Here is a 25,852-nt window from a genome sequence, read left to right as displayed (position 1 = left end):
CACTCCTCATCTCACACAGCTCTGTGCTACAGAAGCTGGATCAGAGGTAAGAACTACAGAGATCTGAAGCTCCGTTCCCCCACTCAGTCCTTATTCATAGATCTGGAGATCTGCCCCACGCATGGTCGGCCAAGAACTCAAGGCCTGAATCATTCCCACTTAAAATCACTGGTAGGGCACAGGTTTCAGAAGAAGAAGAAAAATGAATAGAGTCTCAGAGAAATGAGAAACACCATTAATACACCAAACCATGCATGATGGAAGTACCAAAAGGACCAGATAATATATTTGAAGAAATCCTGGCTGAAAATTTTCTAAGTTTGGTGAAACTATATTAATCTACACATCTAAGAAGTCAACGGATTCCAAGTTGAGTAGACACAAAAAGATCCAAATCCAAATATATCACAAGAAAGATGCTGAGGCTCAAAAACAAAGGAAAAAATCTGAGAGCATCTAGAGGAAAATAAGCACATATATGGGAATGTCAGTAAGATAAATTGCTGAGTTCTGTTGTTCATCCAGAAGCCAGAGGACAGTGGGATGGCATATTTAGACTCACAGACTTAGGAAATGAACTTACAGTTGCCACAGAAGGAAAGCATACAAGTAAAGATAATTTCATCAATAGCAACTATAAAAGACATTATAATTGTATATTTCTTTATTCTCAACTTACTTAAAAGTAATTGTATAAACCAGCATGTATGTAATTATACCATTGACCAGTAATATACAGAAATGTGGGCTTCCCAGGTGGCGCTAGTAGTAAAGAACCCACCTGACAATGCAGGAGATGTAAGAGACACTGGTTTGATCTCTGGGTGGGGAAGGTCCCCTGGAGAAGGGCATGGCAACCTACTCCAGTATACTGGCCTGGAGAATGCCACAGACAGAGGAGTCTGCTGGCTATGGTCCATAGGTTGCAAAGAGTCAGATATGACTGAAGCGACTTAGCACACAGGCATACAGAAATTTAACATACTTGAAAAGATTGCCACAAATGAAGCAGGTAGGTGGAACCAAAGATGTTTGGGGATAATTAAATGAAAGCAGCTGATAACTGCAATCCACAGGAAGAAATGAAGAGAAGCAAAAAGTTTCACACACACACAAAAAAAAACTCTATGAAATTTAAGTTCTCTCATTTCTTACCTCTAAAAGATATAAAACTATACAGTGAAAGTTGCTCACTCGTGTCTGACTCTTTGCAACCCCATGGGCTATACAGTCCATGGAATTCTCTAGGCCAGAATACTGGAGTGGGTAGCCTTTCCCTTCTCCAGAGGATTTTCCTAACCCAGGGATCGAACCCAGGTCTCCTGCATCGCAGATAGATTATTTACCAGCTGAGCCACAAGGGAAGCCCAAAATTATATAAAGTAATATTATAAAAATGTATTGTGGGTTTGTTACATAGGTTAGATGGTATATGCATTACAAATACAACAACAGAAAAGGAAAGGGGGAAAAGTACATGTAGGAGTAATACTTCTATGTCACTGCAATTAGGTAATATAAATCTGGAATAAATTGTATTAAGATGTACACTGTAAGCCCTAGAGAAACTATTAAGAAAACAATTAAAAATATAGTGAGAAAATTATGAAAGAAATTAAAATGTTACACTTGAAAAAACATTCACTGAAATTTTTAAAAACAGTAAAATGAGGACAGAAAACCAGAAATGAAAAGACATATGAAAAACAAAATGGCAAATGGCAAAGATAAATTCAGATATATCAATCATAACATTAAACAGTCCAATCAAATGGCAGAAATTCAACAAAATGTTCTCTGTAGAAGTGTCAAAAGCAAATGGGAGGAAAACATATACACCATGTACTATAAACAAGCTGAGTTGCCACTATAATATCAGATAAATTAGACTTTAAAACATAAAATGATACTACAGATAAAAGGGAACGTTTTATAATGACAAAAGTGTCAATATATCAGGAAATTATGATAATTATAAACAGACGATCATGTGCAATAAAAATCTCAAGGTAAATAAATTACATACAAAGTAAATGAAACTAAAAGATTGATGTGAGAAGTAGATAATTCATCAATAATAACTGCAGTTTCAATAGATAAAATGACTAGGGAGAAGATCAACAAGGAAATGGAAGAGTTGAACAATACTTTAAACCAACTAGCCCTGACAGACATCCAGAGAACACTTCACCCAACAACAACAGAACACACATTCTTTCCAAGCACACACTGCGCATTTTCCAGGATAGCCATATGCTATGCTATAACACAAGCCTCAATAAATTTCAAAAGATTGAATAATACAAAGTGTATTTTCCAACCACAATGGAATGAAAGTAGAAATCAATAACAGAAGGAAATGTGGGAAATTCACAACAGAGGATGAGAAGGTTAGATAGCATCACTGAGTCAATGGACATGAATTTGAGCAATCTCTGGGAGATAGTGAAGGACAGATAAGCCTGGTGTCCTGCAGTCCATGGGGTCGCAAAGAGTCAGACCAGACTCAGTGATGCAAGAACAAAAACAGCACACTCTTAGATAACCAGTGAGTCAAATACGACATCACAAATGATAATAGCAAACATTCAAGATGAATAAAAATGAACGCACAACACCAAAACTTCAGGAATGCTGCAAAAGAAGTATTTAAAGGGGATTTTATAGTTGTAAATGCCCATATTAAAAGATAAAAAGGCTCTCATTCCATGACCTAAACTTCTACCTTAAGCACTGAAAAAAAAGGTGGGGGGCAAATTAAATCTAAAGCAAGCAGAAGGAAAGAAATGATACTGAATAGAGTGGAAACTGGAGAAACAAACGAGAAAAATTACAGAGAAAATCAGCAAAATCAAAAGTTGGTTTTTTGAAGTAAGCCAGAAAGAAAAACACCCATACAGAATACTAACACATAAATGTGGAGTTTAGAAAGATAGTAATGATAACCCTGTATGCGAGACAGCAAAAGAGACACAGATGTATAGAATGGACTTTTGGACTCAGAGGGAGAGGGAGAGAGTGGGATGATTTGGGACAATGGCACTGAAACATGTATATTATGTAAGAAACGAATCGTCAGTCTATGTTCGATACAGGATACAGGATGCTTGGGGCTGGTGCACGGGGATAATCCGAAGAGATGATATGGGGTGGGAGGTGGGAGGGGGGTTCAGGATTGGGAACTCATGTACACCTGTGGTGGATTCATGTCAATGTATGGCAAAACCAATACAGTATTGTAAAGCAAAATAAAGTAAAAATAAAATTTTTTTTTAAAAAGTTGATTTTTTGGAAAGAACAAAATTAACAAAATCAAGAAAAGAGAGGAGATTCAAATCACTGAAATCACGAACAACTGTAAATCTTACAAGAATATAAAGGATTACAAGGCAATACTATGGACAATTGCAAGCCAACAGTTTAGATAACTTTGATGAAATGGACAAATTCCTAGGGGAAAAAAACTACCAAAATAGACTTAAGAGCTAGAAAATCTGAAAAAATCCACAATAAATAGAGATTGAATTAGTAAATAAAACTACATTCACAAAGAAAAGCCCAAGCTCAGATGGCTTTGCTGGTGAATCCCACCAAACATTGCTTTTTCACAAACTCTTCCAAAAAACCAGAAGGCGGGGGGGGGGGGGGGGGGGGGGGGCGGTTCTTACCAATTTATTCTATGAAGCCAGTATTTCCCTGATACCAAAACCAGACAAGGGCATCACAAAAAAAGAAAATGATAGGCCAATATCTTTTCTGTAAACAGACAAAAAATTCTCAACAAAGCATACCAAATCTAGTGACATACAAAATGGATTAGATATCATCAAGGATTTCCCCCAGGAATGCAAAATTGCTTCAACACACAAAAATCAGTGTGATACACCATTTCACTATCACTATAGTAATGAACAGTAACCACAGGATTATCTCAACAAATGCAGAAGAAGCATTTGACAAATCCAACATTCACAATGAGCCTCCCTGGTGGCTCAGTGGTGAAGAATCCGCCTGTCAATGCAGGAAAAGCAAGAGACACAGGGGATGGGTTTGATCAGATCAGGAAGATACCCTGGAGGAGGAAATGGCAACCAACTCCAGTATTCTTGCCAGGAAAATCCCAAAGACAAAGCAGCCTGGTGGGTTACAGTCCGTAGGGGTCACAAAGAGTCAGACACGACTGAACACACACACACAACATTTATGATAAAACCACTTAACTTAGGAATAGAAGGGCACTTCTTCAAATTGATTAAAGGCATCTACAAAACACTCACAACTAACACAATAAATGATAAAGGACTTAATGCTTTTCCTCTGCAATCAAGACTAAGACAAGGATGTCCACTGTAGCCACTTCTATTCAACAGTATACTGAAAGTTTTAGACAGTGCAATGAAGCAAGATAAAGAAATTTAAAAAAAAAATCCAGACTGCAAATGAAGAAGTAAAAATATTTGTAGATAACATTCCTCTGTATACAGAAAATCCTAAGGAAGCCAGTGAAAAATTATGACAACTAATAAATGAATTTAGCAGGCTTGCAGAATACAAGATCAATTTACAAAAATACGGACAAAAATTAGTGATTTACTGAGGCCTCAGATTTTGCAGAGTGTCTCCTTACTGGAAAACGCTCTCTGACAAAAGTCTTTTTTAACTTAAACTGGAATCTTCTGTCTCATTAATATCTCCTTAAGTAAGGCTTTTTGGCTAAGATTAAGTGGTGGCTCAGACGGAAAGCGTCTGTCTACAATGTGGGAGACCTGGGTTCGATCCCTGGGTCGGGAAGTTCCCTGGAGAAGGAAACGGCAGCCCACTCCAGTACTGTTGCCTAGAAAATCCCATGGATGGAGGAGCCTAGTGTCCATGGGGTCACAAAGAGTTAGACATGACTGAGTGACTTCACCTTTTTTTCACTTTTTAAGTAACACATACTGATGCCACTGCTGTCTCGTGGCACTCTCTACATATTTAATGATAGTTAATCATAACCTCTCTCTCTTTTCCTGGCTACCTTCTTCATTTTCTTTACAAAACATGACTTAAACCTTCCCCTCTTTTCCCCTGATTCTACTCCTAGATAGATTAAAATTTTATCTTTCTCAGACAGAAAATTTTAAATAATATATTTCAGTGTCAAGTACAAATAAATCTTTTGGTCTCAACATTGTGTTTCGGTACCTTACAATTATACTGGGCAGTTTAGACATTACTACATGGTCTACATGAGTCATATTGAACTCAGGGTGGTTGAATAAAAAAACCTAAGTCACTTTCATATCACTGTGCTGTGTGCTGTGCTTAGTCGCTCAGTCATGTCTGACTCTTTGCAACCCCATGGACTGTAGCCAGCCAGGCTCCTCTGACCATGGGATTCTTCATGCAGGAATACCGGAGTGGGTTGCCATGTTCTCTCCCAGGGCATCTTCCCAATCCAGGGATAAAACCCAGGTCTCCCACATTGCAGGTGGATTTTTTACCTACTGAGCCAGCAGGAAAGCCTAAGAATACTGGAGTGTGTAGCCTGTCCCTCCTTCAGGGGAACTTTTTGACCCAGGAATTAAACCTGGGTCTCCTGCACTGCAGGTGGATTCTTGACCAGCTGAACTACCAGTTCAGTTCAGTTCAATCATTCAGTCATGTCCAAGTCTTTGTGACCCCATGGAATGCAGCACATCAGGCTTCTCTGTCTGGCACCAACTCCTGGAGCCTGCTCAAACTCATGTTTTCATGGAGTTGGTGATGATAACCAACCATCTCATCCTCTGTCATTTCCTTTTCCTCCTGCCTCAATCTTTCCCAGAATCAGGGTCTTTTCCAACAAGTCAGCTCTTCCCATCAGGTGGCCAAAGTATTGGAGCTTCAGCTTCAGCCCTAGTCCTTCCAATGAATATTCAGGACTGATTTCCTTTAGGAACCCCCAAGGAATCTGACTTTGAAGGCCAGTGGGATTTGACTACAGAACTTCCACAGGACTGGGGAAACAGACTCTTGGAGGGGACAAACCAAACCTTATATGCACCAGGACCCAGGAAAAAGGAACAGTGACCCCACAAGAGACTGAGCCAGACTTGCCTGTGAGTGCCCTGGAGTAGCCAGTGAAGGTGTGGGTCGACAGTGGCTTGCCATGGGGTGGGGGCACTGAACACAACAGCTCTGGCATAAGTCCTTTTGAAGGAGGTTGCCATTATCGCCATTGGTTTAGCTGCTAAGTTGTGTCCGACTCTTGCAACCCCATGGACTGTAGCCCGACAGGCCCCTGTCAGGACTTTTTACTGACTGAGCTAATAGAACCCCATTACTGCATCATAGTTTGGCCTCAGGCCAATCATCCATCAACAGAAAATTGGGTTAAAGATTTACTGAGCATTCCACCTATCAGAGCAAGACCCAGATTCCCCCACAGCCATTCCCTCCAATCAGGAAGTTTCCACAAGCCTCTTATCCTTATGGAAACCACAATCACAGAAAACTAACCAAACGGATCACTTGGATCACAGTGCTGACTAACTCAATGAAACTATGAGCCATGTCATGCAGGGCCACCCAAGACAGACGGGTCATGATAGAGAGTACTGAGGAAACATGGTTCACTGAAGAAGGGAATGGCAAACCACTTCAGTATTCTTGCCTTGAGAAACCCATGAACAGTGTGAAAAGGCAAAAAGATATGACACTGAAAGATGAACTCCCCAGGCAAGTAGGTACCCAATATGCTACTGGAGAAGAGTGGAGAAATAGCTCCAGAAAGGATGAAGAGGCTGAGCCAAAGTGAAAACAATGCCCAGTTGTGGATGTGACTGGTGATGGAAGTAAAGTCCACTACTATAAAGAGCAATATTGCATAGGAACCTGGAATGGAAGGCCCATGAATCAAGGTAAATTGGAAGTGATCAAACAGGAGACGGCAAGAGTAAACATCAGTTTTGTAGGAATCGGCGAACTAAAATGGATTCCAGATGAGCTACTTCAAATCCTAAAAGATGATGCTATTAAAGTGCTGCACTCAATATGCCAGCAAATTTGGAAAACTCAGCAGTGGCCACAGGACTGGAAAAGGTTAGTTTTCATTCCAATCCCAAAGATAGGCAATGCCAAAGAATGTTCATGTCTTTGTGCTGACATCCAGTCACATCCACAACTGGGCATTGTTTTCACTTTGGCTCAGCCTCTTCATTCTTTCTGGAGCTATTTCTCCACTCTTCTCCAGGAGCATATTGGGTACCTACTTGCCTGGGGAGTTCATCTTTCAGTGTCATATATTTTTGCCTTTTCACACTGTTCATGGGTTTCTCAAGGCAAGAATACTAAAGTGGTTTGCCATTCCCTTCTCCAGTGGACCACATTTCCTCAACACACAACTGCACTCATCTCACACACAAGCAAAGTAATACTCAAAATTCTCTAAGTTAGGCTACAACACTATGTGAACCAAGAACTTCCAGATGTTCAAGCTGGATTTAGAAAAGGCAGAGGAACCAGAGATCAAATTGTCAACATACGTTGGACCCTAGAAAAGATAAGAGAATTCCAGAAGAATATCTCAGTTCAGTCACTTAGTCATGTCCAACACTTTGCAACCCCCTGGACTACAGCTCTCCAGGCCTCCCTCTCTATAATTAACTCCTGGAGTTTTCGCAAAACTTGTGATCTGAGCACTTCCTTTGCCTAGATTTGTGCTTGTACAGTACTGAATGCATTTTTGTGGGGAAAGAAAATGAACACAGGCCACATCTTCATTAAATACAGTGGAAGATGGATAATTAGTATTACAAAAGATGCTCTTTTCAATCACTTACTCAGTAAAGGAATTTTCCTGCTTGGTATCTGGCATTTGTGTTTCTCTACAAACCATAAAATCAAAACCTTTAATTGTAATTTTCTTTGTACAGTATGCCAAATCAATATCAGTTCAGTCCCTCAGTCATGTCTAACTCCTTGCTACCCCATTGACTGCAGCAAGCCAGGCTTCCCTGTCAATCACCAACTTCTGGAGCTTTCTCAAACTCATGCCCATCAAGTCAGTGATGTCATCCAACCATCTCATCCTCTGTCTTCCCCTTTTCCTGCCTTCAATCTTTCCCAGCATCAGGATCTTTTCTAGTGAGTCAGTTCTTTGCATCAGGTGGCCAAAGTATTGGAGTTTCAGCTTCAGCATCAGTCCTTCCAATGAATATTCAGGATTGATTTTCTTTAGGGTAGACTTATTGGATCTCCTTGCAGTCCAAGGGAATCTCAAGAGTCTTCTCCAACACTACAGTTCAAAAGCATCAATTCTTCAGCATATAAGTTAAATAAGCAGGGTGACAATACAGCCTTGAAATACTCCTTTCCTGATTTGGAACCAGTCTGTTTTTCCAGAAAGGAGTAAGACAAGGTTGCATATTGCCACCCTGATTCATTAAATTATATATAGAGTACATCATGAAAAATGCCGAGTTGGATGCAGCACAAGCTGGAATCAAGATTGCTGGGAGAAATATCAATAACCTCAGATATGCAGATGACACCACCCTTACGGCAGAAAGCGAAGAAGAACTAAGGAGCCTCTTGATGAAAGTGAGAGGACAGTGTAAAAGTTGGCTTAAAGCTCAACCTTCAAAAAACTAAGATCATGGTATCCGGTCCCATCACTTCATGGCAAATAGATGGAGAAACAATGGAAACAGTGACAGACTATTTTCTTGGGCTCCAAAATCACTGCAGTTAGTGACTGAAGCCATGAAATTAAAGATGCTTGCTCCTTGGAAGAAAAGCTATGACCAACCTAGACAGCATATTAAAAGGCAGAGACATTACTTTGTTGACAAAGGTCCGTTTAATCAAAGCTATGGTTTTTCCAGTAGTCATGTATGGATGTGAGAGTTGGACTATCAAGAAAGCTGAGTGCCAAAGAATTGATGCTTTTGAACTGTGGTGTTGGAGAAGACTCTTGAGAGTCCCTTGGACTGCAAGGAGATCAAACCAATCAATCCTAAAGGAGATCAGTCCCGAATATTCATTGGAAAGATGGATGCTAAAGATAAAGCTCCAATACTTTGGCCACCTGATTCAAAGAGCTGACTCTTTGGAAAAAACCTTGATGCTGGGAAAGACTGAAGGCAGGAGGAGAAGGAGATGACAGAGGATGAGATGGTTAAATGGCATCACCAACTTGATGGACTTGAATTTAAGCAAGCTCAGGGAGTTGATGATGGACAGGAGAGCCTGGCATGCTTAATTCCATGGGTCACAAAGAGTCAGACACGACTGAGTGACTGAACTGAACTGACTAAAATGAACTGGAATGAGCTACCAGGATAGCCCTCATATCCCTTTACCAGGTTCTATTTGTATTTCTGGGTCTAAGATTTATATATTTTTCTCAGTTAACTTATTTTTTTCATACATGCCAAGAATAGCTTTATTCTTAAAAGTCTGTGTTCATAGTTTAGGTAGATATTTAATCACTTTCTATAATTCAAAATTAAGAGCCATAATACCTCACTTAATCATTGCCTCAAGGAAATGGCAACCCACTCCAGTGTTCTTGCCTGGAGAATCCCAGGGATGGGTGAGCCTGGTGGGCTGCCATCTCTGGGGTCGCACAGAGTCGGACACGACTGAAGCGACTTAGCAGCAGAAGCAGCAACATAATTTTTGCTAGAATGAGTTGTCATTTTTTAAAATTGAATTTATTTTATTATTATTATTATTTTACAATATTGTATTGGTTTTGCCATACATCAGCATGAATCTGCCACGGGTGTACACGTGTTCCCCATCCTGAACCCCCCTCCCACCTCCCTTCCCATACCATCCCTCTGGGTTAACTTTTTTTCATATTCATTTGAGCCTATAGGTCTAGTAACCTCCTTTAAGTGCACTTCTCTAATACAGAAAAAGTCCTCTTTTTTTTAATATTCAGCATATCTTACATGCCGTTTGATGGAAATTGTGAATAAAAAATTCCTAGAAGAGACAATACAAGCAAACTATTGACTACTTGTCTTCAAAATGACATCAATATTATAATTAGTCCTCCTGTGCATGATTTTTTAATTTTCTATAAATCTACCTAATGATGCTATATTCACCTAGCTTTTATCTCTCTGTCTTGTTATGAAATATTGCTTGCTCATAACAATGCTATAAAATCCTTTATTAAAAATGAGATAATAAATTTCTTCTAGAAAACACATTTTGTACTAGAAATCTCAAAGGTGACATAAAAATATATATGAAGAGAACCCTGGAAAAGAAAGAATAAAACCAAGAAGACATGGAAATGTATTACTTCACAAATAATATAAAATTATTTTGAGAATGTTACAGGCCCAGGAAGCTAAAATAACTGATGTTGGTAGCAGTGTAATGAAAGTTACATGCTTGTGATGTATTTCTTTACCTTGTAATATATTGTCTATTCATTTCTAGGAACTAAGTGGAAAGATTAAAAATAATAAAGCATTGTGGAAGGAGAAACAGGATCTAAACTATTTTAAATTCTTATATTATACCTTTCAGACAAATGCAATATTAGCAAAGATGCTTTTCTTCCAAAGTTTATCTATAAACTTTGCAATAAATTTCATCTAAGAAGTTATCATTTTCTATTTACTTATGTTTTTTGCAGTACTGTGGTCAAGAAAATAAGTGAGGAGAAATATTATTAATTTTTTCAGTGAGAAAATACTAAAACAAATATGAAATACCTGTGGGCATCTGGCAGCACTATAGCAATCTCCAGCTGTGGCAAATGGAACTGCATTTCCAAATACTGTCTGGGCAAAAAGAAGGTCTGTAGCTAGAAAATAATAAATGAAACTCTTCAGCACTAAGACACTGTATTAAAATCTTCATTGAATACAAAGCATGCAGTCTTCACATTATATTCTTAAATACATTCATATAATTAATCCAAAACTTTAAGCAAAAATGTTGCACAACTGTCCTACATAACATAGATCAGGCTCTCAAATTTTTATTTAACATAAAATGTTCATCTCAAAAACTGCCCTAAAAATGGCAGGGACATCTGTAACTAATTCAGATGTTTTAAAAGCTAAATATATGCTCTATTGTATTTTAGATCATAGTGAATATCTAAAATAGATAAAGTGGAGTCAAGGAACAAAATTAGAAGAAGCATTATTTAAAGATAAATAGGTGTGGAGGCATGGGTTGGCAGGGGCTTACCACAGGGACAGTGGCGCTGGAAGGTCCCCCAGTGTAAACCCCTTGGAGTTCACCATTAATCCTACCATGGAGCCTGTAGACTCCAGGCTGGGTCACCTCAGGCCAAACAACTACTAGGAAGGGAGCACAAACCCACCCATCAGCAGATAATTGAGTTAAAGCTTCACTGAGCAAGGCCCTGCCCACCAGAGCAAGACTCAGTTTTTACCATCACCATTCCCTCCCATCAAGAAGCTTACACAAGCTTCTTAGCCTCATCTATCAAAGGGCAAACAAGAAGAAGCAAGAAGAATAGTCTCAAAGCAGCTAAAACAAAACCACATTACATAAAGTTAATCACAATGAAAATGCATAAAATTATGTCCCAGATGAAGGGACAAGATAAAACCCTAGAAAAACCAGCAAATGAAGTGAAAATAGGCAACCTTCCAGATAAAGAATTCAGAATAATGGTAGTGAAGATGATCCAGGATCTTGGGAAAAGAATGGATGCAAAGATTGAGAAGATGAATGAAATGCTTAACAAAGACCTAGAACTAAAGAACAAACAAACAGAGATAAAAGGAATCAACAGCAAGATAACTGAGGCAGAAGAACGGGCAAATGACCTGGAGGACAGAATGGTGGAAATCTCTGCCACAGAACAGAATATAGAAAAAAGAATGAACAGAAATGAAGACAGGCTAAGAGACCTCGGGCACAACATTAAATACACCAATATTTGCAGTATAGGAGTCCCTGAAGGAGAAGAGAGAGAGAAAGGACCTGAGAAAATATTTGAAGAGATAATAGCTGAAAACTTCCTGAACATGGGAAAGGAAACAGTCAACCAAGTCCAGGAAGCATGGAGAGTTCCAGGAAGGAGAACCCAAGGAGGAACACACCAAGACATACTAAAGATATATAGGGAATTCCAGCTTTCACTGCTCAAGGGCCCAGGTTCAATCCCCGGTCCAGGAACTAAGATTCCACAAACTGTGGTGTGACCAAAAAAACAAACAAATTTTAAAAAAGATAAATTATGACAAAGCAATATGCAAGTGCTTATAGAGAGTACATATATCAGTTCATTTAGGGAATTCAAAAACACCCAGCTAAAAAGCGTGCTATTTCTTATATTATTACATTATATTATTATTTCATTTCTATTTTATTTTTGCTAATGGTGTTAACAAAATTTCTTGATTGGCAAAAATGCTGGGGCTTCTATATAAAGTATCAAAAAAGTAGAGATCTTGGCTCAAAAATAGGAGAAACCCTGAAGATAAGCTGGCCCAATCACTTTTTGATGCTTAAACCACTTAAATGATATTCCAACTAATGTTCATTCAGTCCGTGGCTTTCACCTCTGCTAACATTGTTTCAAATTCTTTCCAAGAAGACTGCAAGACCACTGCATGCCCCAGTGATGACACCAGTCCCCTAGAGGCAATCCCCAAAGGTAGCATTTCTGGAAATATTTATCGTATCTCTAAGAGTAGTTTCCAAACCCAGGAGGCCTTCCGTGGTGTGCCAGGTCAGCTTGTACCCAATCATGAGAATAAGTTTGGTGTGTCTTTTCCTACCTGCATGCAAAACGAGCTTGTGTTGGTAGCTTAAAATTGGTCATGGTGGGACTATATACATCAAGGAACTGAAAAATAATACAAATCAAACTTTTTCCTGGTTGTTAAGAGTTGATTGTTGAACATTTACCCATTGCTTACACATGGCACTTAGGGTTAGGCTGAGGCAAACAGACACAATTTTCAAATCATCCTTTGCTATGGTCTCCTACACCATTACCTGGATAACCCCAAAATAGCTTTCACTGAAATTGTCCAAAGAAAGCTGAAAGCTGAAGAATTAATGCTTTTGAACTGTGGTGTTGGAGAAGACTCTGTAGAGTTCCTTGGACTGCAAGGAGATCAAACTAGTTAATCCTAAAAGAACTAAATCCTGAATATTCATTGGAGGGACTGATGCTGAGGCTCCAATATTTGGCCACCTAATGCAAAGAACTGGCTCACTGAAAAAGATGCTGATGCTGGGAAAGATTGAAGGCAAGAGGAGAAGGGGACAACAGAGGACAAGATGGTTGGATGGCATCAACAACTCAATGAACATGAGCTTGAGCAAGCTCCAGAAAGTGAAGGACAGGAAAGTCTGGCATGCTGCAGTCCATGGGGTTGCTAAGAGTTGGACACAACTGAGTGACTGAACAATTACAGGTCACAAGCTAAATGCAATTATCCTTTCATGTCACAATTAACATTTCATGCCACAAATCCCCATATTCTTTCTGTGAGAAAATCACAGAGTGTGCCTCTTCAATATTCCTTTCAGGTTCTCAGGCTCTCTGTCTTAAACCTTGTCCTTAATAATTTAGACCCTCATCACTTTCCATCTGAACTATTATATTATTAATAATATTAGCTTTCTAATCATCTTCATGGATAAAATTTGTTTTCCCTCCAACTAAGTCTGTTTCCTCCTTTGCTTATACTTTTACCCCAAAGGTCCTCATAACTCAAAATAAAAAGAAGATAAATTCAATTTATAGTTTAGTATACATTGTTATTTATGATCTTCTTTCTGGGAAATTCTTTAACAAACTGCTACCAACGTCCACTCAATTTATGCTTAGGCAAAATTGGATGACTTAATCTCTGATGGAACCAGATACTTCACCATCCCATGCTGTGTTCAAGATGTCTCTGCCTCCTGAAACTCCGTTTTCTCTCTTTGGTTAATACAAATTTGGCTTCAAGATTTCCTCAAGATAGCTTCTTGAGGAAAGTTGACTCATTCAGCAAATATTTCTCTAGAACATATTATGTATTGGGCATTATTATAAGTACTACAAGTGAATGAAACAGGGCCTGATGGACTCTGAGTGCTACCAGAAAGAGAGGTAAGTAGCAGAGTAGATACTATCATATGTTACAGGTGATTATTGCGATAGGAAAAATACATAACCAGGAAAAGGACAGGGGGAAATGAAGTTTAGGCATGGAGAGGGTCTAGGATGCATTCATTGGGAAAATATATTTAAGCAGAGACCCAAAAAATATGAAGTGGTAAATCCAACATACAACTGTGGGACAGTCATTCTAGGCAGATAGAACAGAAAGTGCAGAGGCTTTAAGGAAGGATGGGGTAGATGTTTGATGTATTCAAGGAACAGCAAGGGACAAGTGTGTCTGAAGCAGTTCATGGATGGGAGGAATGTGGAGGCAAGGAGCAGAGAAATAATGGGTTGGGAAGGTCATGTTGAGTTTTACTGGCCATTGGCAAGGTTTTTATTTTATGAGTTAGATGAGAGATGTTTGGAGAGTTCTGAGCAAAGGTTGGAGTTGTTAAAAAGATGAAATGAGATCATGTGTGAGGCATGACATGGCTTGCTTTATGGATCCCTCTGGCTTCTCTGCTGAGACGAGAATCTAGGTCAGGAGTAGGGGGAAAGGTGAAAAGGAACTTGAGCGCTACCAGAGTAAAGAGGGATCCCACTCCATAGGTATAATAATTCAGATGGAGAAAAATAATATTGACCTCTATCAAGGTGGGAGCTAATGAGGTAATGTCAAAGCGGGACTTGGTGTGTGTCTTAGTTCAAGCTGCCCTTACAAACTCATAGACTGGGTGTCTTAACAGAAACTTATTTCTCCCAGTTCTAGAACCTAAGATCAGGTGCCAGCATCATCGGGGTCTGATAAAAGGCCCCTATCTGGCTTGTAGAACTTGGTAATGGATGGCATGCAAGTATGAGAGAAAGTGGGGAGTTAAAGACGTTGCTGTATTTCAACAAGAGTAACTAGAAGATTATAGTTGCCATATATTGAAATGGTGAAAATTAGGGGTAGAAGGAGTTTTTGTGAAGAAACATTGAAAGTTGAGTTGTGGATACATTGCCAGGTGCCTATTAGATGTAGGTATGCTGAACAGGGAGTTGAATCTTGAAATTCAGGGCAGCAGTCCAAATTGGAGCTATACATTTGGGACTGTCATTTAACAGATGGTGTTTGAACTCTGTAAGTTGAAAGAGCCCTCTAAGGAAATGATGGAGTCCTGAATTTCTTCAATACTCATTGTTGTAGAAGATAAAGAACCAAGTTGAGAAACAGTGAAAAAAACGGAAGAAAGAGTGACCAAGACAGGCCACATGAGCGTGTGGACTCCTGGAAGCCAAATGCTGCTGATGGATCAAGTGAAATAAAAACCAAGAATCTGTCATTGGATTTAGAGAAATGGAGGAAAAAATGGGTGATGTAAGAGAGAAAGGAAAGCTTGCTGAAATAATGTTCTGGAGTTGGTTCAAAGCAAGAAACCTAGAGCACAAGCAGAGAGGGTTGCCTCAGATGGGAGCGGGAACAGTTCATCCACAGTAACCAGGAGAGGAGGCAAAGTCTAGAGGTCAAGGTTTAGGTGGGTTAGTAGTTGTGATGTTACCAAAAGTGGGATCCAACTGCTTGCCACTCTAAAGCCAATAAAGAGTCAGAAAGTGAAGTCACTCAGTCGTGTCTGACTCTTTGTGACCCCATGAACTGTAGCCCACCAGGCTCCTCCGTCCATGGGATTTTCCAGGCGAGAATATTGGAGTGGGTTGCCATTTCCTTCCCCAGGGGATCTTCCTGACCCAGGGATTGAACCCAGGTCCCTTGCATTGCAGGCAGATTCTTTACCATCTGAGCCACCAGGGAATCCCCAATAAAGAGTCAAGGGTGGTGAAAAGGAAAGGTTGCTTTATTTCAGAGGCCAGCAACCAGAGGACTGGGCAGGCTCCTACCCACAAGCCAGTTCCCCCACCACTAACAGTGAGTGGGCAAAAGCTTTTATAGACAGAGCGAGGGAGCTACATGCAAAAACAGCACAGTCAGCTCTGAGGGTCACCTTGGAATTAGTCGTGCAGTAGTCAGATCAGAGTCATCGTGATTGTTTTAAGTACAGTTAGTCTTTAGTTCCAGGCTTTCCAGGTAGTGCTAGTAGTAAAGAACCTGCCTGCCAAGGCAGGACACATAAGAAACTCGGGTTGGATCCCTGGGTCAAGAGGATCCCGTGAAGGAGGAAATGGTAAGCCACTCCAGTATTCTTGCATGGAAAATTCCATAGACAGAGGAGTCTATAGTCTATGGGGTCACAAAGAGTCAGACACAACTGAAGCATCATGCCCACACACACACACACAGGATCAGTTCCAGGACCAGTTTCTTCCCATTTCTTTGAGGCCAGTACTCAAAATTGTGGCAGCTTATGTCACAGCTACAGTCTGATGATCATCTTCTTCAGCCTGGTGGGAGTTTCAGTATCTCTAAGACAGCTCAAAGGATATGGCTCAGAATAGTATCTATAGCCCTTGCGGAAGAACTAAATAAAGATCCTTGACTTTGCTTAATGACTATTGGTCTCCTTTGACTGTTTTCCTTCGTTTCTACATTTTCTCACTTCTCTGATTAAACTTACTCTTTGGCTAAAGTTTCTCTACAGACGGAAGGCAGGCTGAGAACATGAAGGGCAAGAACCGTAGGATCCTGCACCATTTCAGTGGTAGTTTGCAGAAATTCCACTCTTGTTGTTCTTAGTTTCTCAGTGAGAGAGGAAACAAGATCATCAGCAATAAGGGACTAGAGCGGAGGTATTAGAAATTTTAGAAGCTTGAAGCTGGAGAAGAAGCTATGAGTTAGACATTGAAAGGAGTGGAGGAGGAATGGAGTAGGGTCCATGCAAGCTCAGGAGTCAGCATTTAAAGTAAATCAGTCAGGAGGCCTGTGTACTATTTGCCACACACACATTTCATGGTGCAGATGCAGAGCAGATGAAAGGTTTAACTTAATCAAGACTGGAGTTTTGGCACACAAGTTTGAGGAAGGACAATGAAAGCAAGTGAAAAGTGTATACATTTAATATTGTATCTTCAGAGCCCAGCCCAATGCCTGGAAAAATGGCAGGTTTGTTAGATAAATGAATGAAAAATAAAAAGTTAACGAACAGCAAATAAGTTCCTAATTGTCCATTATTTACTCAGCAATGCTGACACAGCATATATTATTAAGTAATAACTTTATTTATAGAGCACTTACTACCTACAGGGAATTTACTAGGTATGTTGCAAGTATTCTCTCTTAATTCTATCCAAAAACAAAACATAAATAAATAAAAGAAGGAAAGAAGACATAAAAAGAAAGAAAAAGCTTGAGAGGCATCTTACTTTAGAAATGAGGGGATTTAGGCTTAGAGAGATGCCCAAGGTCACAGACTAGTAACCGGATGAAGACGGCTTACACTCAGGAGTCTAGCTTGTTTATGATCATATCCAAAGCAGCATAATCCTTCCCCACTACAGTAACGGTGGGTGTTTAGCAAATGGTAGCCACTATCACTGACAATAATAGTTCACCATCATATGACTGCAAGTTAGAGATTATGTAGTCATGCATTCACTGTCTCAACACTTTTTTGTTTCTTTTTATGATTTAGGCACTATGCTAGGCTTTGGTGATTTAATTTTTATTTAGAGTTTCTGCTTCTGAAATGAACTTATTTGCCTTTCATGTCACTATGTAATATCCAGGAGGGTAGACTGTCTGATATGTTAGCGTTCATAAACATACTTAAACTATACTGTCCTGTAAATTGATTCCTAGAAAGGCAGCAGGTCCATAATCTGGGATTGTGGGTGGGAGGGACTTTATCTCTGCAATGCCAGTTACTAACTCCAAGAAGTGGGGCAAGTCACTTAATTCTGTAAGTGCATCTTAATTTTATCACTTGCAACAATATGATGAAATACTGCCTTATCTAGTATAAGGTTGTTAAAAAAACCCAAAGGAGACAAAGTATAAGAAAATATTAGACAAACTGTCACCTGAAACTAATGTTAATTATTACTTTAAACCTTTGCAGAAAGCTTATACAACTACATTTAAAATATTGATTTCCTTATTTTTAATGTAATTTGGAATTTTAGGGTAGAGGGTTATATCTCAGAAGGGCGATATCTTTATTACAACAGTATCTTTAGTAATAACAGTATCATTACCACATTTTTATTAAGAATCCCCAAGGTCCATATTATTGCATTGAAGAATGTAGCTAATAACATATTTTTTTAATTTTTAAGTAATTATTGTACAATGATAGACCCCAGATACCACATACACCAAATAGCATATTGTTAAACTTGCATTAGCAAATAAATGTTTCTCATTTTACAACTAGAGATTCAGTACTTACTTTTAATTTGCATGGAAGTAAGATCAATTCTTATTTTGCTAAAAACAGTGTGTCCAGCAGCCAGATAGTCATTTTTACATTCACAGTCATTCCTCCTGCTTCCATTAAAAGGACATTCATATGGATTTCGTAGTCTATAACAACATTAGAATATTTTGGTGTTAGGTACAGTTATTAGACCATAATGTAAACAGTAGCTTTGGAAGTGGGAGGGAAAAAGAAACCTCTTCAATATTTTTTGTGTCAACAAGTTAAATGTGAAAGAAGTAAAAATCACTCAAGGTTAACATACAAAATGATCAATGGGAAATTCAAGACCAGTCTGCAGAAAAATAATTCATCTGTAGTTCTCCTAGCTTTTGTTACCGGAATCAACTTGATTTCTATGAAAACATACACAGGTCTTAAATTCTACCCTCCTCTGTTGTCCCATTGCTCACCCACAGCATCCTTCTTATTCAATCTTTCTGTGAGTACATGTTAATACCCAAAGTTTGATTACTGAACAGGCATGGACAACATCTGGCTTATGTCCTAATATGTTCACCTGCTCTTAAATTACTTGTCCCGCTGCGAGCTATTCAACTACCACTCCAAACTCTGGAACTTCTAATTCTCTTGATGAACCATAAATATGCACAGAGAAGGCAAAATACAGCTCATACCTAAAACCATACACTTCAGAAAAGTTGTCTTCTTCACCTTTGACCAATGATATATATTCCTTAGGGTTCTGCAAGTGCATGCCAGCACAATAGATCTAAAGGGAAAATGCAAAGATTTGGAAAAGCTTGTTTCAAAGTCAATGGTCAGTGTTAAAATCCAATAAGAACTGTTTACATAATACCTTTGTTATTCTTCCTTTAATGTTAAGGTAATAGTCACCATCCTTGGTAATGTTGTTTTTCACTTGTATTTCTTTACAGCTCGTAAATGTTTTACCTTCAAGGACAAGTGAGCACAACTTATCAATAATGAACATATTACAGACACAACATGAATTTAACTTAATTATACCAATATCATTATACTCTGAAAAAAGAAACCTTCATTTTGTGGAGTATATGACTACTCTAAATATTTTTCTCAAATTTTAATTAAAACTTCTTTAGAGCACTTAGTTTCTAAATAGATTTTTGAAGTCTTTACTTACAGTCACTGACATAACATTTCTTTTGAGCATCTGGTTTTAAATGCTTTAAACATAAATCACTGGACAGACCATTATCGGCCATGCATTCCACTCTTCTCTCCATCATCCCAACTCCACAAGTCACAGAGCACTGTGAATAGAGTAAAATTGGAAGATGAACTATAAGGCAGATAATAAGGCCAGTAAATACACATCTCCTCCTCCCTGACTAGGTCCTTTTGGGACAAACTGATGCTCAGTAATGGCCAGGAGGCTGAAGAGTCACAATGGGATAAATCCTTAAGAGACTGAATCTATTCTTTCTCAGTTACTCACTTTTTTCCCTTCATTTTGTACAGTTATCTCAGCAGTATGTTGTAAATACTTGACAAATATGATTTAATGATGGTCAATCAAACTCCTGAGTTTTTACTCAGTGATACATGTAAAGTTTTCATAGCAATATTTACCTGTTTTTTATCAATTAAATTATACAGTGGAAGGGAGAAATAGATTTAAGGGACTAGATCTGATAGAATGCCTGATGAACTATGGACGAAGGTTCATGACATTGTACAGGAGACAGGGATCAAGACCATCTCCATGGAAAAGAAATGCAAAAAAGCAAAATGGCTGTCTGAGGAGGCCTTACAAATAGCTGTGAAAAGAAGAGAAGTGAAAAGCAAAGGAGAAAAGGAAAGATATAAGCATCTGAATGCAGAGTTCCAAAGAATAGCAAGGAGAGATAAGAAAGCCTTCCTCAGCGATCAATGCAAAGAAATAGAGGAAAACAACTGAATGGGAAAGACTAGAGATCTCTTCAAGAAAATGAGATATACCAAGGGAACATTTCATGCAAAGATGGGCTCGATAAAGGACAGAAATGGTATGGACCTATCAGAAGCAGAAGATATTAAGAGATGACAAGAATAAACAGAAGAATTGTACAAAAAGATCTTCATGACCCAGATAATCATGAAGGTGTGATCACTCACCTAGAGCCAGACATCCTGGAATGTGAAGTCAAGTGAGACTTAGAAAGCATCACTACGAACAAAGCTGGTGGAGGTGATGGAATTCCAGTTGAGCTATTTCAAATCCTGAAAGATGATGCTGTGAAAGTGCTACACTCAATATGCCAGCAAATCTGGAAAACTCAGCAGTGGCCGCAGGACTGGAAAAGGTCCGTTTTCATTCCAATCCCAAAGAAAGGCAATGCCAAAGAATGCTCAAACTACCACACAATTGCACTCATCTCACACGCTAGTAAAGTAATGTTCAAAATTCTCCAAGCCAGGCTTCAGGAATACGTGAACCATGAACTTCCAGATCTTCAAGCTGGATTTAGAAAAGGCAGAGGAACCAGAGATCAAATTGCCAACATCTGCTGGATCATGGAAAATGCAACAGAGTTCCAGAAAAACATCTATTTCTGCTTTATTGACTATGCCAAACACTTTGACTGTGTAGATCACAATAAACTGTGGAAAACGCTGAAAGAGATGGGCATACCAGACGACCTGACCTGCCTCTTGAGAAACCTATATGCAGGTCAGTAAGCAACAGTTAGAAGTGGACATGGAACAACAGACTTGTTCCAAATAGGAAAAGGAGTCTGTCAAGGCTGTATATTGTCACCCTGCTTATTTAACTTATATGCAGAGTACATCATAAGAAATGCTGGGCTGGAAGAAGCACAAGCTGAAATCAAGATTGCTGGGAGAAATATCAATCACCTCAGACATGTAGATGATATCACTCTTATGGCAGAAAGTGAAGAGGAACTAAAAAGCCTCTTGATGAAAGTGAAAGAGGAGAGTCAAAAAACTGGCTTAAAGCTCAACATTCAGAAAACAAAGATCATGGCATCTGGTCCCATCACTTCATGGGAAATAGATGGGGAAACAGTGGAAACAGTGGCTGACTTTATATTTTGGGGCTCCAAAATCACTGCAGATGCTGATTGCAGCCATGAAATTAAAAGATGCTTACTCCTTGGAAGAAAAGTTATGACCAACCTAGATATCATATTAAAAAGCAGAGACATTACTTTGCCAACAAAGGTCAGTCTAGTCAAGGCAAAGGTTTTTCCAGTGGTCATGTGAGAGTTGGACTATAAAGAAAGCTGAGCACCGAAGAATTAATGCTTTTGAACTGTGGTACTAGAGAAGACTTTTGAGAGTCCCTTGGACTATTAGGAGATCCAACCAGTCCATTCTGAAGGAGATCAGTCCTGGGTGTTCATTGGAAGGATTGATGCTGAAGCTGAAACTCCAATACTTTGGCCACCTCATGTGAAGAACTGACTCATTGGAAAAGACCCTGATGCTGGGAGGGATTGGGGGCAAGAGGAGAAGGGGATGAGATGGCTGGATGGCATCACTGACTCAATGGACATGATTTTGAATAAACTCTCGGAGTTGGTGATAGACAGGGAGGCCTGGCGTGCTGCAATTCATGGGGTCGCAACGAGTTAGACACGACTGAGTGACTGAACTGAACTGAACATATTAAGTTTGCATAGCAATATTTACCTTCTTCCTGTCAATTAAATTGAAAATGGAACAGGGTGCAAATAACCTGTATTACTCATATGTTAAATTTATTTACTTTTTCACTGAACTAAAAAATACTGCTTAAGTATCTGCTCAAAATGCAAGCCACTGTGCCAGGCTCTCTGAGGAAGAGACACAAGGATTAGTTATAAATCAAGTTATAGGAAACATAGAGACTAGATATTTGCACAAATAACTGACATAGTGATTGTTAGAAAATTGGGGTATGATATAACTCTGATATCTAGATAGATGTGCAGATACCCATGTACCCCACAACTAGAAAATCTCATTCATAAGATTCTAAATTCATAATTACATACTGACCTTGCTCCATTTTCCAACTTTCCAAGTGGCCATATGCAAACAGGTCCTAAAATTGCATTTGTAAACCTGAGGGGAAGGCAGCACAGGGCATACTCGATAGTCTATAGGCCATAGCTCATGAAGTTTATGTTTCTCCATAGATTGCACCCCAACGCAATATGTAATCCTTTGTCGATAACTAAATCCACAGTTACCTGCACACTGAAAAATACAGTGTTACAAGGGGTGAAGAAGATGCCCTTAAACTTAAGGGTTCACAGCTTAGGGTTTCCCCACACAATCCTATTTATTAGCTTCATTTACAGATGGGTAAACAAAGGTTCAGAGACATTAGGCAACTTTCCCAGTAAATGGAAAGGATCCAGATTCAAGACTGTCTATTTGTAGTGCCTATGTTTTTTGCTCGTTTGGGTTCTTTTTTCCTTTGTTTATTTTTCTTGTTGATATTTAAGAATAGCTTAACTGAATGAAAAGTTATCTCCTGATAAGCACAGATTTGGAAAAATGAAACATCAATGGTTCTTAACTGAAATAGAGGACATTTATTAGTCTTAACATACTTGTAACTCTATATAAGTTTAGCATACATCTATCTTCATACACACAATGTGATGTATATTAGCATTGACTAGAATAGGTAAGTGATTTAGATATAAATGAAAGATCCAGAGCAAAAATGGGCAAATAGATTTCTGACTCCTGAAGAACGGAATAACAAGGAACAGAGTTACCTTCTAACCTAAAACAACAGAAACCCCTGGATAAAATATATAAAACAATAGCTCTTAAGACACTGGATATTAGGCAATAAAGGATAGTGATCCCTGGGGGATGAAAACAAAGTGACCCTGTAATTCCTCCAGCTTACTGCATTGAGAGAGTGCCCAGGTTTTGAAAAAAGGAAAGGGACCCCAATGGGACAGCAGAGTTCAGACTAGTGTAAACATGTGAGGCCAACTGAGGCCAAGGTTGGACTGATCAAAAACTCATGAATCACTGTATCTGGCACTCACACAGGACCAGATACAGTGTCAGTTCCCTTCATTCAGACTGTAGAACCTTATATACATGCAGCAATAGGTACCGTATTCAAAAGGGTCTTGTGGCAGAGTAGAGGGGAATAGCTAAGCCTAGACTAAACAATGTGCTGTGCAAGCATGCTAAGTCCCTTCAGTCATGTCTGACTCTGTGATCCCATGGACTTAACCCGCCAGGTTCCTCTGTCCATGGGATTCTCCAGGCAAGAATACTGGAGTGGTTTGCCATGCCCTCCTCCAGGGGATCTTCCTGACCCAGGGATCAAACCTAGGTCTCCTGCATTGCAGGCAGATTCTTTACCATCTGAGCTACCAGGGGAGGCCTAAACAATCCTTTGGGATTTTTTTTTTATGTAAGACCAGAGTCACAACACACCTGTCTCACATAGAAAAACTGTAAGAGCTAGATAAGAAAAGTGCAAACTGCTTACAAACAAAATAACTACATTCTGGAACAAAGTTCAAAATATACATTCAGATACAGGAATAAAAACTATCCAGTAGCCAACAATAAAAATCAAAAGTCACAATAAAAAATAACTAGCATGCAAAGTGAAGTCGCTCAGTCGTGTCTGACTCTTTGCGACCCCATAGACTGTAGCTTACCAGGCTCCTCTGTCCATGGGATTTTCCAGGCAATAGTCCTGGAGTGGATTGCCATTTCCTTCTCCAGGGAAAGAGACAGGAAAATATAAACTATGATGAGAAAAATCCATCTATCAAAGAAGACCCTGAGGGGTGAGTGACATCAGTGAAAATAGCAGAGCAACGATGTCTGAAAATGTTCTCTTCTATAAACGCAGCGAGAAAACTGGCAACACTTGTGAAAATCAGCTTTTTCCGAGCTCTGTAAACTAACCAAAGGCTTGCAGCAATCCTGGAAGCATTTATTAAAGAAATAAAGCTAAATCTTGGAAGAAGAGTTTTGTATGTTTTAGGTGCCCTATTTCCATTAGCCCTCTTCAGCCCTATCGTGGCCTTGAAAATCAATACCTATGCAAACATAGTGAGGAGCAAAAGCCCGGAAGCCACCAGAGGAACTGAACTGTCTAAGCCTCATTTCCAGAAAACTATCATTATTTGAACTCTTTGCTTTTCTGAAAGACCTCCCTTGCAAGTCTCTCTTTATTTGACTTTACTCGGCACTTGCCCAGTGCTAAAAGCCTTCTCCTTGGGGGCATTTTTGGACACAATTAAAGGCTATGTTTAACTTTGCAACTTCCATAGAAGGTGGGTAAGCAGGCAATCAATGGGCAACCCAAAAAAGCTTAAAAGGAAAAGTTTGGAAATGTCCACAGAGCTTTAAAGGCTCCAACAGAGTCATAAACAACTAGGAGGCCATGGACATCCACAAGTTTATCCAGGGCTGTTGCAAACTTAGGAAATAACTGAGAAGTGCCTACACTCTCACTCCTGACTGATGTCAAGGTTCTGCATAAGCAGGAAGTAAAGTCAAGGAACAATTGTCTGTTGAAGGTGCTCACACATTACACAGAGCCCCTTGGCAAAGACTGGAGATTACTGGTTCCAAATAACTCAGAAAATAATTATCCAGTCATAAGTTTAAAACTAAACTAATCACATAGAGACTTTAATGACCACATGTGACAAAGAAAACAGACTTTACAGCTAGTTCAGAAAAGTCACAAACAACAACAGTAGCAGTAAACAAACTATGGGGAGATGGGAGAACATGTACAGAAATCCATGTAGACCCATAAACAAGTAAATAGGTTGAATTAATAATCAAAAAATTTCACACGATCAAAAATCCAGGACTAGAGGCTTCATTGGTGAATTGCCCCAAATGTTTAGAGAAGAATTAGCACCAACCCTTCCAAAACACTTTCAAAACACAGAATAGAAAAGAACTCTTCTTAATGAGACCAGTATTTCCCTCATGCCAAAACTAGATGAAGATATATCAAGGAAAAAATACTACAGACCAATATCTCTTATGAATATAGATGCAAAACGCTCAACAAAACACTAACAAAACAATCCCAGAAGCAAATGAAAAGGATTTTACATCAAGACAAAGTGAGACTTATCCCAGGAATGTAAGATTGTTTCAATACATGAAAATCAATCAGTAGACTGCATCATAGGAAGAGACTCATATACAAAGACCATGTAAGTATCTCAATAGATGCAGAAAAAGCATTTAACAAAATCTAACACATTTTTATGATATAAACACTAAGCAAACTAGGTATATAAGGACATGATAACAGAATCTATAAAAAAAATTCATAGCTAACATATTTAATTATGAAAATTGAAAGAAAATTTTCCGAGGAAGGTGTCTATTTTTACCACTTCTACTCAACAGATTTGGAGTTTCTAGCCAGGGAAACTAGGCAAGAAAAAGAAGTAAAAAGCATCCATATTTAAAGGAAGAAGTAAAACTA

The 25,852-nt window shown here is 39.0% G+C and overlaps 1 protein-coding gene across 1 annotated transcript in view; it reads right to left on the bottom strand.

Moving 5' to 3' along the window:
* Positions 1–25,852, bottom strand: part of ADAMTS20 (ADAM metallopeptidase with thrombospondin type 1 motif 20) — a 198,254-nt gene that overhangs the window by 12,766 nt on the left and 159,636 nt on the right. The window contains exons 32-37 of the mRNA XM_068971096.1: positions 22,405–22,605; positions 19,544–19,673; positions 19,238–19,332; positions 19,056–19,150; positions 18,391–18,524; positions 10,698–10,789 (exon numbers count right to left, since the gene is read on the bottom strand). Coding sequence (XP_068827197.1) covers positions 10,698–10,789; positions 18,391–18,524; positions 19,056–19,150; positions 19,238–19,332; positions 19,544–19,673; positions 22,405–22,605 — 747 coding nt within the window. The remainder of the gene's footprint in view (positions 1–10,697; positions 10,790–18,390; positions 18,525–19,055; positions 19,151–19,237; positions 19,333–19,543; positions 19,674–22,404; positions 22,606–25,852) is intronic.

This window comes from Capricornis sumatraensis, chromosome 4 (assembly GCF_032405125.1).
Source record: "Capricornis sumatraensis isolate serow.1 chromosome 4, serow.2, whole genome shotgun sequence".
Lineage (NCBI taxonomy): Eukaryota > Metazoa > Chordata > Mammalia > Artiodactyla > Bovidae > Capricornis > Capricornis sumatraensis.
Note: the sequence above shows the minus strand (reverse complement) of the source record. Positions and strands in the feature narration are given on the sequence as shown.